The sequence below is a fragment of the Dasypus novemcinctus genome, chromosome 11 (assembly GCF_030445035.2).
Source record: "Dasypus novemcinctus isolate mDasNov1 chromosome 11, mDasNov1.1.hap2, whole genome shotgun sequence".
In the NCBI taxonomy this organism is placed as follows: Eukaryota; Metazoa; Chordata; class Mammalia; order Cingulata; family Dasypodidae; genus Dasypus; species Dasypus novemcinctus.
This window is the reverse complement of record NC_080683.1, coordinates 8,533,419-8,549,114: the sequence shown is the minus strand read 5'-3', so window position 1 is coordinate 8,549,114 and position 15,696 is coordinate 8,533,419. Positions and strand designations below refer to the sequence as shown.

The following is a 15,696-nucleotide window of genomic DNA, read 5'->3' as shown; positions in this document are numbered from 1 at the left end:
AGCTTCCTCATAAGACGATAAGAACTCTACTCCCAATTCTGTATAGAAAACCATTACCCAACCTGAAAGAGATTCTTTTTACTAGTGGATTCCACCATTCCATGTCCCAACCCTACTCTCATCACACATATATATTCTCAACTTCTAGGAATGGATATCAAACATAAGTTCTTTTCCTAATCTTTTCTAATGTGCTTACTAAGTGCTTAGCACTGTTTATGAGATGGGGCAAGGATATTAAAAAGAGTATAAGAGAGGATGCTTGTGTTCCAGTGGCTTGCAGTTCATTAGGAGAGATTATCTATATAAGTCTTAAGGAGTAGTTTTAGCCTCAATGCTGAACTGTACAAATGAAAGATGTTGGATTGTCAGAGTCACAAAGAAATAGACAAAGTGAGGGACAGAACGTTTATAGTGATAACAGAGTACCATTGTAAAGTTAATAGGCCCAGGAGGCATAACTATTTTGATTCTGTAAAACTGTGGTTTTCATTTGATCTCCTTTTTTATGTTTGCAGTCCCTTCCCTTGACTTTTATGAGAGTCACATTCACATCCTTTTGTTAAAATTTTTTGAATTAAATTTTTTTTTACCTACTCATTATTCCCTAATTCTGCAGAATTGAAGGAGAATGAAATAAATAAGGCAAGGGCTTCCAGTGGCCTGTAAATCATGGCATAGAGGCTTGAATTTCTATAGCATGAGGGAAAACCCTGTCTTATAAAAAGTACTGAGAGGTCCAGTGAACATGTGAATTGCTATAGGACAATAGTAATTGTATCTTCTTTTTTTTTAAGATTTATTTTTATTTCTCTCCCACACCTTGTTGTTTGTACTTGCTGTCTGCTCTCTGTCTGTTCACTGTGTGCTTTCTGTGTCTGTTCTTTTTTTTAGGAGGCACTAGTAACCAAACCTGGGACCTCTCATGTGGGAGGGAGGTGTCCAGTTGTTTGAGCCACTTCCGCTCCCTGCTTGTTGTGTTTCCTCATTGTGTCTCTTTTTTGCATCAGCTCGCCACGCCAGCCCATAGTGTCAGCTTGCTGTCTTGCTTATCTTCTTTAGAAGGCACTGGGAACTGAACTTGGGACCTCCCATGTGGTAGGCACATCTGCTTCCCTAATTTAATCTTTTGATTAAAGATTATTAGAATTAGGCTAAAAGTTTGAGGAGGAAGTTTGAAGAAAGGTCAAAGGGAAGGACTGCAACCTTTGCCATTACATTAGAGACTGTATGTGAAGGGTGAAAATCCCATTGTAGAGAATTTGTTGGCCTAATATGTGAGCATCTTTGCACTTTATCTCCTGTTGATCTTTTTAAAAGTTCAGGAAGTAATGCCAGAGACTTAAATGAATCAAGCTTTTTTTAAATAGTAATTTTTTCAGTTTTTGATGTATCTATCAGTGTAAGTGTAATCTTTGTTCTCTAGCATTGTTAACAACTAAAAATCATTAATTTGCTCATCTTACATTTATTCCACCTACAGTATGGAAAACACTGTTTTAGGCTTAAGTGCTCTGATTTTGTTGTAGTTGTTGATGTAATTTCAGTTGTTAAAATAGAACTCCATATATATAAAGGGCCTCTAGAAAATTTCAGACAAGGGAGGAGTACAAAGCTCTCACTTGTGTCTGACTTGTTTTTAGATCTGGTTTTAAAATTTCTTCACCAACACACTTAGATTGCATGTGGTTTTCATTGTGGGTGGAGGGAGTATAGACTGACAAATAAGGAACCACACCCAAGCTACATAAACTCAACAGAGTTAGGTTTTTTCTTCCCCTGTTTCTTCCATCTACTGATATCCTAAAAGCATTTGATTTTGCTTTGGTATCACTAGAAACTTCCCCGTAAAAATAACTTGTTATTTTAAAGTAAAGGGTAGCTCTGAGTATATCGTCTTGCATTTGTGATTATTGATCATTTTTGGCACATTATAAATCAAAACATTTGACTCTGAAGCAAAGCCTTGATTTTGAATTTTTTTTTTGCTGTGAAAGGATTATTCTGTATTTGATTTTTCCCAGAGTACCTTTTTAAAAAATTGCTTAATATTAAACTTTTTTTTCTTAGTAATAACAATAGTTTACGTGTTCCTTAAAAGCTTTCTTAATCCACAAAACAACTTTAAAAACTCCTAAATATTAAGGGGAGAAGCTTAAGAAAACTTCATAGAACATATTGTCTTTGAAAATGGCCCTTTGCCTCTCCTGATTTTAACTCAAGTTTTATGTTGAGGTGAAAACACAGTCTGAGACGCAGGTCTTGTGGGAGGAAGGTATGATCAGGGTAGTGTATTGAGCATTATTCTACTACTGGAGCAAGTCAGAACTGAGGAGCAGTTTGGCCATGTGAAACAATACAGATTGGCAAAAATATCTCGGGGGAAATGAGATTTTAAATTTTGGAGAAAGAAATGCCAAAGTTACCTAAATTTGTTGGCGTCAGTTTTTTCATATGTAAGGATATTTTATCTTCCATCATTAGAATTAAGATTCAGATTTTTTTCTTTGAAATATTGTTTCTATTATAGTGCTTTATTTTAACTTGAAAGTTCAAATGAACAGCAAACATTTATCAAGTATAAGATTTGTGTCAGAACACATGTCTACCTGTAGGTCAACATTTTAGTCATATATATATTTTTTAATATAGAAATGATAAATTTAAAAGTTATTGGTAATAATATATGTTCATTGAAGAAAAGGTAGAGAACATAGAAAAGCTAAATAAGAAAAAATTGCAGTCACACTACCTAGAATTAAGCCACTAAGAACATTTTGTTATATATACTTCTAATAATTCAGTGTACTTGTAGTTCTTCATAAACAAAATTGAGACCATGCTGTACATTTTGTTTTGTAACTTGTTCTTTTCACTTAGATTGGAAACACTTCCCCCAATGTGAAACATTTGAACATTTAAAAATTGCATTGTATTTCATTATAGAACTCTATAATAATATTAAGCGGTTCTCTGTTGTTTATTCAGATTATTTTCAGTTTTCCTTTTCATTAAGAGTGCTATATCAAACCCCCTTGTGTATAAATCCTTGTGGGCCTCTGTTTTATTCAGGCTAGATTCCTGGATGGCAAATAATTATATTGTGTCTATATATATAATGTGCAAAATTCACATGCAGCACCCCTCCAACACCTTACATTGTTGTGGAAAATTTGTTACAGATTGTGAAAAAACATCATTAGACTATTACCACTAACTTTGGTCCATAGTGTATACATTTGGTATATTTTTTCCATACTCTCCCCATTATTAACACCATGTATTGTTAGTATTGTACATTTGTTATAGCTCATATATATCCTTTTTTTTTTTAAGATTTATTTTATTTATTTCTCTCCCATTCCCTCCCGTTGTCTGTTCTCTATGTCCATTCGTTGTCTGTTCTTCTGTATCCACTTGCATTCTCAGGCAGCACCGGGAAACTGCATCTCTTTTTTCTTGCATCCTCTTGTTGCATCAGCTCTCCGTGTGTGCGGTGCCACTCCTGGGGGGGCTGCGCTCTTCTCACACAGGGCGGCTCTCCTTGCAGGGCTCACTCCTTGCGTGTAGGGCACCCCGTCATGGGGGCGCCCCTGCGTGGCACGGCACTCTTTGTGTACGGCAGCACTGTGCGTGGGCGAGCTTACCACATGGGTCAGGAGGCCCTGGATATCGAACCCTGGAACCTCCATATGGTAGGCAGACGCTCTCTCAGTTGAGCCATGTCCGCTTCCCATACCTTTTATTTTTATTTTTTTTGAGGTACTGAACCTGGGACCTCATATATGGGAAGCCAGCGCTCAACCACTGAGCTTCCCTGAGTTGGTTGTATTTGCTTGTTTGTTTTTTTGTTTTCCTTTTTAGGAGATACCACGAACCAAACCCAGCACCTCCCATGTGGGAAGCAGGTGTGCAACCATTTGAGCTACATCTGCTCCCCCATATATATTCTTTTTTTTTTTTTTTTTAAGATTTATTTATTATTTATTTCTCTCCCCTCCCCCCACCCTGGTTGTCTGTTCTCTGTGTCTATTTGCTGCGTCTTGTTTCTTTGTCTGCTTCTGTTGTTGTTAGTGGCATGGGAATCAGTGTTTCTTTTTGTTGTGTCATCTTGCTATGTCAGCTCTCCATGTGTGCAGCATCATTCCTGGGCAGACTGCACTTTGTTTTGTGCTGGGTGGCTCTCCTTATGGGGCGCACTCCTTGGGCATGGGGCTCCCCCACGCGGGGGACACCACTACGTGGCAGGGCACTCCTTGAGTGCATCAGCACTGCGCACGGGCCAGCTCCACACGGGTCAAGGAGGCCCGGGGTTTGAACCGCGGACCTCCCATGTGGTAGACAGATGCCCTAGCCACTGGGCCAAGTCTGCCACCCCCATATGTATTCTTAATTACATATATGGTATTGTGATCTTGTTCTCTTCCTTTTAAAAAATACAGCGCTATGTTTTAAAGGTATAGGAATGTTGATTGTAAGAACAAGTAGTTAATTACTTCTTACTGTTGCATGGTATTTCCTAGTATGCATCCACAGCATTTTATTTATTCATTTTCTTACTGAATTGCCTTTGACTCCCCATAACAAATAATGGCATATTAACATCTTCTCTTTAATGGACATCCTGTACATGTCCTCTTTTTTTTTTTTTTTTTTTTAAAGATTTATTTATTTATTTAATTTCCCCCCCTCCCCTGGTTGTCTGTTCTTGGTGTCTATTTGCTGCGTCTTGTTTCTTTGATCCGCTTCTGTTGTTGTCAGCGGCACAGGAAGTGTGGGCGGCGCCATTCCTGGGCAGGCTGCTCTTTCTTTTCACGCTGGGCGGCTTTCCTCACGGGTGCACTCCTTGCGCGTGTGGCTCCCCCACGCGGGGGACACCCTTGCGTGGCACGGCACTCCTTGCGCGCATCAGCACTGGGCATGGCCAGCTCCACACGGGTCAAGGAGGTCCGGAGTTTGAACCGTGGACCTCCCATATGGTAGACGGACGCCCTAACCACTGGGCCAAAGTCCGTTTCCCACATGTCCTCTTAAGAGCCAGTATGATTGTATTAGTCAGCCAAAGGGGTGTTGATGCAAAATATCGGAAATCGGTTGGTTTTTATAAAGGGTATTTATCTGGAGGTAGGAGCTTACAGATACCAGGCCATAAAGCATAAATTACTTCCCTCACCAAAATCCATTTTCACATGTTGGAGCAAGATGGCTGCAGAGTCTGCGATGGTTCAGGCTTCCTGGGTTCTTCTCTTCCAGGGTCTTCTCTACGGGCTCAGGGTTCCTCTCTTCCTGGGGCTTGCTTCTCTTTCTTCTGTGTGTTTACTTCCCGGGGCTCCAGTTTAAGACTTCAGCATCAAACTCCAACATCCAAAACCTCCAACTCTGTCTTTTGCCATGTCTTTTATCTGTGAGTTCCCACCCACCAAGGGGCAGGTACTCAATACCCTACTGACATGGCCTAATCGAAGCCCTAATCATAATTTAATCACACCCAGGTACAGAACAGTTTACAAACATAATCTAATATCTATTTTTGGAATTCATAATTAAACTGCCACACTCTACCCTCTGAATTCCAAAAAGACATTACAATATTCAGAAAAGCCTTAAATCAGTAACAATGCAAGAACTAAATCATATCACATTCAATTTAAAGAAATAGTTTGTCTTGGGGCAAAATCCTATCTGCTATAGATCTCTGAAACTTACAAAGCAATTTATCTGTTTCCAGTACACAAATGGACAGATAAAGAATAAACATTTTAATTATAATAAGGAGAAATTGGGAGAGAAACATGAGTCATGGGTCCTCTACATACGGTAAACCTGCAGGACATGCTTCAATAGATGTTAAAGTCTTAGAGTCATTCTTAAGATGACGGTTTCTTCTCCTTGGTGCCTTATGGTAACCCACCCTTTCCACAGGCTTGCCCAATGGCCATTTTCTTGGTTTCACTCTCATCAAGCATCTGGGTGTTGACCAAGTTCCAGACCTCATCCTCTGAGAGCATTGGGGTGATTGCCACACTTTAACCCCAATCTTGGGGTTAGAGTCTTAACCTTCCTAGTACAGTGACATGAAGACAACATTCCCCCTAACCTTTGGCATACAGGCTCAACCCTCTCAGAGCAAAGAGTTGACTACCTGGCCTTCCCTGATCCGTAGGGGACAGATCCACCCCTCTCGGACCTACGGGGTGCTGACTTTAACCACCCTAATCCTTGGTGAGTGTGCTCCAACCTCTCTGTACCTTGGGGCGGCAAAAGTCTCCCAGAACATTAGACAGGAATATCCACCCTCTTCAACTGCTGGGGCAAACTCACCCTCTGTGTACACATGGGTGGGGTTCCTCTCTTGGCCCAAGGTGATGTCTTAATTCCAGATCTCATTTTCCTCATGAAGTCATTTCCCCTTCAATCTTTCCTTTCCATGTCCCTTTTATTCCAACCTCACAGTGGTTTTGTTCATGCAGTTCTCTCAAAAAGTCTATTGGTTTAGCATGCAGGAAGCAGGGGTCCAAGCCATCAGACAGCCAGGCTTTCCACAAGTCTTTCTGACATATCTGCATCTTCAATCCTGATTTACCAGTTCCAAGTTTAGTTAAGTCTTCCAGTGGGGCATTTTGATCTGGGAGCTTGATTTCCAGAGGCTTGGAATTTCCAGAATCAGTTTCTGTTTTCTTAGTGCCCGACAGTTCAGTCCGCAGCATATCTCTCTCATTTAGCATTTTGCTATAAACTGCAAGCAGAAACCAAGCCGCATTCTCCAGGTTTACTTTGGAAATTTCTTGAGCTAAATGCCCAGGCTTGCTGTTTTCAAATTCTGCCTTCCATAAAACACCAGGAAAACACCAGGAATTAATCTTGCTAAGTTCTCTGTAACTTTAAAACACGGATTGCCTTTCCTCGTTTCTAGTAATAGTTTCATAATTTACTTCTGAGGTATCATAAAAAGTCTCTTTAGCATCTATATTGCTATGAAAAGTCTCTTCAAAGCCCTGTAGGTCTTTTCTTCCAAGCATCTCACAATTCCTTCAAAAAATACCCCTTCCCCATTTATAAAACCAGCATTTTGGTAATTGTAAAAGCACTTTCCCACTCCTTGGTACCAAAATCTGTATTAGTCATCCAAAGGGGTGCTGATGCAAAATTTTGAAAATTGTTTGGTTTTTATAAAGGGTATTTATTTGGGGTAGAAGCCTACAGATACCAGGCCAAAAAGCATAAATTACTTCCCTCACCAAAGTCTGTTTTCACGTGTTGGAGCAACGTGGCTGCCCACATCTGCAAAGGTTCAGGCTTCCTGGGTTCTTCTCTTCCCAGGGCTTGCTTCTCTCTGGGCTCAGGGTTCCTCTCTTCCTGGGGCTGGCTTTTCTTTCCTCTCTGTGCTTACTATGCTTACTACCTGGTGTTCCAGCTTAAAACTTCAGCATCAAACTCCAACATCCAAAACCTCCAACTCTGTCCTTTGCCATATCTTTTATCTGTGATTCCCCACCCACCAAGGGGTAGATATTCAATACCTTACTGATATAGCCTAATCAAAGCCTTAATCATAATTTAATCACACCCAAGTACAGAACAGTTTGCAAACATAATCCAATATCTATTTTTGGAATTCATAACTATATCAGTCTGCTATAGTGAGAATTTCTCTAGGCTTTATACAGAAGGTCGGATTTCTGGGTCATAGGACATAATACATAATTATTTTCACTAATGATTAGAATTCTTTTTGTCTGGCTGTTGTACCATATTATGTGTTTCTTCTCCTGAAAATTTGTTCCAATTTACATTCCTACCAGTAGGATAGGAGAGTGCTTATTTGGTGGATTCTAACTACAAAATGGATAACTCGTGTTTTCTTTGTTTCTAGCAGCAATGGCAATGACAGGTTCAACACCTTGCTCGTCCATGAGTAACCACACAAAAGAAAGGGTGACTATGACTAAAGTGACACTGGAGAATTTTTATAGCAACCTTATCGCTCAACATGAAGAACGAGAAATGAGGTAAAGAATTCTGTTAAAGAATTATGTCATGGTTGTGGCATTCCTGTCTGGTATTGCAAAGCACATTAGAAATATCCTACTCAGGAAATGAATAGCAGGCATGATATAGCCTATCCCATTACAATGGAATGACAGTGTAACAGATTTCCAAAGTCTATGCTATTACCCCTTATTTCTACTATTAGTCAATAACACAATTCCATTGCAGGATAACAAAATAATTGGACCAGATCCTTGGAGTTCATGGTTAAGACTCTCCATAGCGTTTGCAAAGAGTAGACCCTGTGGAATCAGACCTGAGTTTTGAATCTTGCCTTTACCATTTTACTATCTGTATGAGGCTGGATAAGTTACTGAGTCTTTTTGTGTATCAGTTTTTGATCTGGACAATGGGGATTATGCTACTTGCCCTGCAGGATTGCTGTAGGGATTAGATATGTGTGAGTATTCACCATAGTGCTTCACACATAGTAATCAATTAATGGTAGTAATAGCAGTTATTATTATTATTGATCTGGTATATATTGTTCGTGTAGTAACTCATAATTAGAAATTTTTCTATTTTATTATGAAAATATTATACAGGAAAGTTGAAAATTGTACAGTGAATAACCAAATACAATGATCATTTCATTATATTTGTTTTAGCATATATTTATCCCTCTATTCATTAATCCATCTTAATTTTTTGCTGCCCTTCAAAGTAAGCTGCAGACATTAGTACTCCTCACTTCTAAATATTTCTGCTTGAGAAACATTAACCAGAGTTCAATATTTGTATATGGTTTATTTTTTGGGAGGGGACAGTAAATTTACATATAATGAAATGCAGATTTTTATTTTTCGGAGGTACTGGCGATTGAACCCAGGACCTTTTACATGGGAAGCAGGTGCTCAAGTCACTTGAGCTACATCTGTTCCCCAATGAGAGTTGGTTTTTGTTTTGTTTTTAGAGGAGATAACTGGGGGTTAAACTTGGGATCTTGTACATGGGAAGCAGGTCCTCAACCATTTGAGCTACATCCACTTCTGAGAAATCTTAAGAGTTCCATTTGATCAGCTTTGACAAATACACATATCTGTTTTAACTCAAACCCTTATCAAGACGTAGAAAATTGCCATCAGCCCACAAGTTTTCCTCATGTGAATTTTTCCTACCGTAGATTAGTCTTGCCTTTTCCATACAAATGGAAAATGTAAATGGAATCTTATAGTAAGTGCTTTTTTGAGTAAGGCATCGTTCGCTCAGCATGTTTTTTAGATTTATTCATGTTGTGTGTGTACTTTTTGTTACTTTTTATTCCTGAGTTCTCTTCTGTTTTATAACTGTACCTCAGTTTGTTTATCCATTCTCCTGTTGATATTCGTCCAGGTTTTTTTCACGTTTTTGGTTCTTTTGAATAAAGCTTCTATGAACATTCCCATATAAATCTATTATCTTTTTATTTTTTCCTTCTTTATTTTTATTTTTTTCCTTCTTTATTTTTTTTTTTCAAATGTTACATTCAAAAAATACGAGTTCCCCATATACCTCCCACCCCCCTCACCGCACTCCTCCCACATCAACAACCTCTTTCATCATCATGGCACATTCATTGATTTGGTGAATACGTTTTCAAGCACTGCTGCACCATATGGTAGTGGTTTACATTGTAGTTTATACTCTCACCCAGTCCACCCAGTGGGCCATGGCAGGACATAGAATGTCCAGCATCTGTTCCTGCAGTACCATCCAGGACAACTCTAAGTCCTGAAATTGCCCCCACATCATATCTCTTCTTCCCTCTCCCTACCCTCAGCAGCTACCATGACCACATTTTCCACATCACTGCTACAATTTCTTCCATTACGAATCACAATAGTTCCATAGTAGAATATCAATAAATCCACTCTCATCCATATTCTATTCCTCCATCCTGTGGTCCCTGGGATGGTTATGTCCACTCCCCCTCTATATCAAGAGGGGGCGTAGATTCCACATGGATGATGAATGCAATTCTCCTGCTTGCAGTTGTAGGCACTCTTGGCTCCCTGGTGTGGTGGTTGACCTTCTTCACCTCCATGTTAGCTGGCCAGGGTAAGTCCAATAAACTAGATGGTAGAAGCTGCAAGTCTTCTGAGGCTCAGGGCCTGGCTGTCACATGTACAGTCCAGAGCTTCAGGTCTCCTGAGTATACACCAACCCCAGCGACAACCGAGGTCTGGTAAGAGTAACAGAAGAAGCATGTGTAGAAAGGTCATATCCGATAACCATAATCTATGTTACAATCCAGTATAAATACTCCTAAGTATTTATTCAAGAGAACTGAAAATAAATTGTTCATAAAAAGATAAAAGATTCATGGGAATCTTTTATCTTTTTATGAACAATTTATTTTCAGTTCTCTTGAATAAATACTTAGGAGTACTTATACAGGATTGTAACATACGTAGATTATGTTTATCTGTCTGTCTGTCTGTCTATCTATCTATCTATCTATCTATCTATCTATCTATCTATCTATCTATCTATCTACCTATCTATTTCTCCCCCCTCCCTCCATTGTCTGCGCTCTCTGTCCATTTGCCATGTGTTCTTCGTGTCTGCTTGTATTCTCATTACATGGCTCTGGGAACCAATTCTGGGAGAGAGTGCACCACCTCAGCTCCCTGGTCTGTTGTGTCTTCTTATTGTCTCTCCTCTAATACTCTTTTTGTTGCATCATCTCACTGCGTCAGCTCTCCGCATAGGCCACCACTCCTGCGCAGGGCAGCACTCCTACACAGGGCAGCACTCCTAGCATGGGGTGGCACTCCATGTGGGCCAGCTTGCCACATGGGCCAGCTCGCCTTCACCAGGGGGCCCGGGGTATTGAACTCTGGACCTCCTATATGGTAGATGGGAGCCCAATTGCTTGAGCCACATCTGTTTCCCATGTTTAGTTTTTTAAAGTTTGAAGTGGTTGTAACATTTTAATTTTACCAACCATGTATAAGAATTCCAGTTATTTTACCTCTTTGCTAACATTTGTGTTGTAGTCTTTTAACTTTAGCTGTTCTGGTAGATGCTTAGTGGTATCTCACTGTGGTTTTAATTTGCATTTCCCTGATGATTAAGGTGTACATTTTAAAATGTACTTATTGACCATTTGTATATCTTCTTTTGGGAAGCATATATTCAGAATTTTTTACCATTTAAAAAAATGAGTTTTTTTTTTTTAATTGATTGTAGGAGTTCTTTATAAATCCTAGATACCACTCCTTTGATATATATATATGTTTCGCAAATAATTTCTCCCAGTCTCTGGCTTTTCTTTTCATTTTCTTAATGATGTCTTTAGATGAACAGTTTTTAATTTTTATGAAATCTAACTTAGCTTTTTTTTTTCCTTTCATTTATGGCATTATATTGTGTGATATCTCTAAGAAACCTTTGCCTACCCCAAAGTCATGAAGATATTCTGTTTCTTCTGGAAGTTTTATTGATCTCATTAAAATTTTTTTTATTAGTAATTGTTTTGTTAGAGAAGTTGCAGGTTTACAGAAATATCATGCATAATATGTATAAAATACAGAGTTCCTATATGTCATCCTATTTATTAACATCTTGCATTAGTGATATATATTTGCTATAATTTATGAAAGAATATTTTTATTATTTTATTAACTATAATCTATCATCTACAATAGGTTCATTGTGTTGTACAGTCCTATTTTTTTCTTTTAATTTTTATTCCAGTAACATATATCATTCACTTTCACATATATAATTCAGTGTCATTAATTACTTTTATAGATTTCATTTTTATATTTAGTTCTCTGACTCATTTTGATTTAATAAGTGTGTGTGGTCTGAGGTAGGGTGTTGAGATTTATTTTTTTTCGCTATGGATATCCTGTTCTGCCATCATTTATTGAAAAGATTTTCATTTCCCTATTAGATTGCTTTGATGCTTTTGCCAAAAATGAAATGGCTATATAAATGTGAATCTGTTTTTGGATTCTTTAGTCTGTTCCATTGATAAATTTGTTTATCCTTATATCAGTATCATACACTGTCTTGATTATTGTAGCTTTGTAGTAGGTGTTGAAGTCAGGCAATATAAGTCTTCCAACTTTGTTCTTTTTTTTTCAAGACTGCTTTGTATATTCTAGGTTCCTTGCATTTCCATATAAACTTCAGAATCCTCTAGTTAATTTCTATAGAAAAGCCTGATGGAATTATGATTGAGATTGTATTGAATCTATAAATCAATTGGGGGAAAATTGACATCTTGATAATATTGACATCTTAAGTGATCCCACCCACATGATATATCACTCCATTTATTTAGGTCATCTTTAATTTTTCTTAGCAGCATTTTGTAGTTTCATGTGTGGAGTTTGTATATGTCTTTTTATTCCTAAGTATTTTGGATTTTTGATGCCACTGTAAATGGATAATTAAAATTTCATTTTCCAATAGTTTGCTGTGAGTCATAGAAATGCAGTTGATTTTTGTATATTGACCTTGTTATCCTGTGACTTGCTAATATAGTTATTCTAGTTGTTTTGTGACTCTTAGAATTTTCTATGTAAACAAGCATGTCATATTCAAATAAAGACAGTTTTACTTTTTCCTTTGTAATCTGTACACCTTTACTTTCTTTTCCTTGCCTCCTTGCACTGGCTGGGATTTGTTGGTACAATGTTGAATAGAAGGGATAGGAGTGGACATCTTTATTTTGTTTCCAATTTAAGGGGATAACAATCACTATTTCTCTATTCGTTGTAAAGTTAGCTGTAGATTTTTTGAAGATGCCCTTTATCAAGTAAAAGAAGTACTTTCGTGTTCTTATTTAGCTGAGAGTTTTTTATCATAAATTGGTGTATTTTGTCAAATGCTTTTTTCTGCTTTTATTGAAATGATCATATGGTTTTTTCTCCTTTATTCTGCTAATATAGCAGATTACACGGACTGAGTTTTGAATGATAAACTAACCTTGCATTTCTGTGATAGAACCCTTTTGATCATTATTTATTATCCATTTTTATATTGCTGGATTTGATATACTAATATTTTTGTTGAGGATTTTTATACCCACATTATTCATGAAGGTTGTAAATCATAATTTATCTGGGAGATATGATTTGATCTTAAATATGCATATCTGTACGCAGTAAAGCAAGGTATATTACACCTGGTGGTGGCTAACTGCTGTTCTCCAGAACAAACACCGAGTACCTGCACAGTGCCCTTTGTTAGGATCATGGGGAATTCAAAGATAAATTTGCACAGTAAACTTACAGGAAGTGTGAAACTGTTGGAGATCATTATTTTGAAATATAACTACTTTCTTCAAATCAGAGTTTCTGCTTTTATAGTTGTGAAACAAATGCTTATGAATTCTGATTTAGTTACTAGTTTTATATGATGTTAGGTTGTTTTTTATCCTACTGGCTCTGGTGCTCTCATTCTCTAGGGTCAAGATAATGTGTGGCTTTATTTACATTATTAACACAAGTTACATTGGGATTTACACTAAGATTATACCCCAAAATGAGTTGAAACCAGTGCTTTTTGGTGTTGTTTTGGGTTCTTTTTTTTTTATTTTAAAGATTTATTTATTTATCGCCCCTCCCCCCCCGCCCCAGTTGTCTGCTCTCTGTGTCTATTTGCTGCGTGTTCTTCTTTGTCCGCTTCTGTTGTTGTCAGCAGCACGGGAATCTGTGTTTCTTTTTTGTTGTATCATCTTGTTGTGTCAGCTCTCTGTGTTTGCGGTGCCATTCTTGGGCAGGCTGCACTTTTCTTGTGCTGGGCGGTTCTCCTTATGCCTGGGGCGCACTCCTTGCACGTGGGGCTCCTCTACGCGGGGACACCCGTGCGTGGCAGGGCAGCCTTGCGCACATCAGCACTGCGCATGGCCAGCTTCACATGGGTCATGGAGGCCTGGGGTTTGAACCGCGGACCTTCCATGTGGTAGACGGACACCCTAATCACTGCACCAAGTCCGCTTCCCTGTTTTGGGTTCTTAAGATGGAAAAATTTTTCAAAAGCTTTGGTGGCTTTGCTGTTTGTTTTTTTTAAGATTTATTTTATTTATTTATCCCCCCCCCTTTGCTGCTTGCCTTCTGTCTGCTCTCTGCGTTCATTTGTTGCACGTTTTTCTGTGTCTGCTTGTCTCCCTTTGTTGCGTCATCTTGCTGCGCCAGCTCTCCGTGGGCCTGAGCGGTCAATTCTCTGTGGGCGTGGGCCTGCTTGCCTTCTCAAGGAGGCCCTGGGACCTGTGAACCTGGGGCTTCCCATATGGTAGACCAGGGCCCAATCGGTTGAGCCACATCTGCTTCCTTGGCTTTGCTGTTTTTGAAGACCAAATTCATCCAAAGACAGACAGTAGAAAAAGAATGTTAGACTTTAATTTTTTTTTTTTTTTTAAAGATTTATTTATTTATTTAGTTTCCCCCCCTCCCCTGGTTGTCTGTTCTTGGTGTCTATTTGCTGCGTCTTGTTTCTTTGTCCGCTTCTGTTGTCATCAGCGGCACTGGAAGTGTGGGCGGCGCCATTCCTGGTCAGGCTGCTCTTTCTTTTCACGCTGGGCGGCTCTCACGGGCGCACTCCTTGCGCGTGGGGCGGGGACACCCTTGCGTGGCACGGCACTCCTTGCGCGTGGGGCTCCCCTACGTGGCAGGGCACTCCTTGCGCGCATCAGCACTGCGCATGGCCAGCTCCACACGGGACCCGGGGTTTGAACCGCGGACCTCCCATATGGTAGACGGACGCCCTAACCACTGGGCCAAAGTCCGTTTCCCAGAATGTTAGACTTTTAAGAGGGCTATGAATGTTTTTGGTTTGGTAATTTTTTGGGGGGTGGGGTGGGGACTTGCTGACTTGTGGGGTGGCTTGATAATTTTTGTGTTTTACTAAATCACCAGTATTTTTCATTAAAAACAAAGACAAGAACAATAGATACTTTGAGCCTTTTAGAATCAGTATCTCCTTGTAAATTTTTCTTTACAGTCCTCTTTTGGGACATAGGTCAGTAGCTGTGTTTGGGTTTCTTGATACAGTTTGATAAGACTATTTTAAGTTTCATTATTGCTGGGAAAAAACAAATAGTGATTGACAGGAGTACCTGCCAAAACTTAGAACAGTCAGAAACAGGAGTTTCCAAACTTATTTAATATAAAGGGAGGAAATGTCATAGAGCCTTGAGGTATAAGCAGAGTTTTAATGATATAAGGCAACTGCTATAAAAGAAACAACATTTTATTATTAATAGTATGTATTGTAGTATGTTGAAGAATTTGAAATAATAAGTATTGGACTAGTCAAATTTACAAGCAGCTCGCAATAAAAGTTTTCATTTTGTTTTTGTGTGTTTTCTCTGGGTGCCTGTAACAGCTCTCATGTTTTTCCTGCTTCTCATGTGCAGCTTTTTACTTTTCCATTTTATAGTAGACACTTTGAAACAAAGGCCTTATGGCAGGGGAAGATGATAGCAAAACCTAGAGATAGAATGCCTCTGGTTGACTATGAGCTACATCTATTCAATAGCAAACTCATCTTCTCTATTCCTTTAACCCATATTTTGCCTTCGATTATGGCTTCTATTATAAGCTGTGCTTAGAACAGGGGAGTAATTACAAGCCCGGGTTATGAATGTGTCTACATATTGTTACACATTCTGACTTTTTTTTTAGCAACATATTTTAAAAATTTGCTATGTGT

General features: G+C 38.8%; 1 protein-coding gene across 4 annotated transcripts in view; it reads left to right on the top strand.

Annotated features, from left to right (window-relative positions):
- STK38 (serine/threonine kinase 38) overlaps nucleotides 1-15,696 on the top strand; it is a 69,609-nt gene that overhangs the window by 1,095 nt on the left and 52,818 nt on the right. For 2 of the 4 annotated variants that reach the window (XM_023586549.3, XM_071218433.1), the window contains exon 2: nucleotides 7,877-8,009. In XM_023586549.3, coding sequence (XP_023442317.1) covers nucleotides 7,879-8,009 — 131 coding nt within the window. In that variant the 5' untranslated portion in view covers nucleotides 7,877-7,878. Of the gene's footprint in view, nucleotides 1-7,873; nucleotides 8,010-15,696 lie in introns of all 4 variants that reach the window. The other 2 variants (XM_004450388.5, XM_071218434.1) reach the window with 1 other exon arrangement.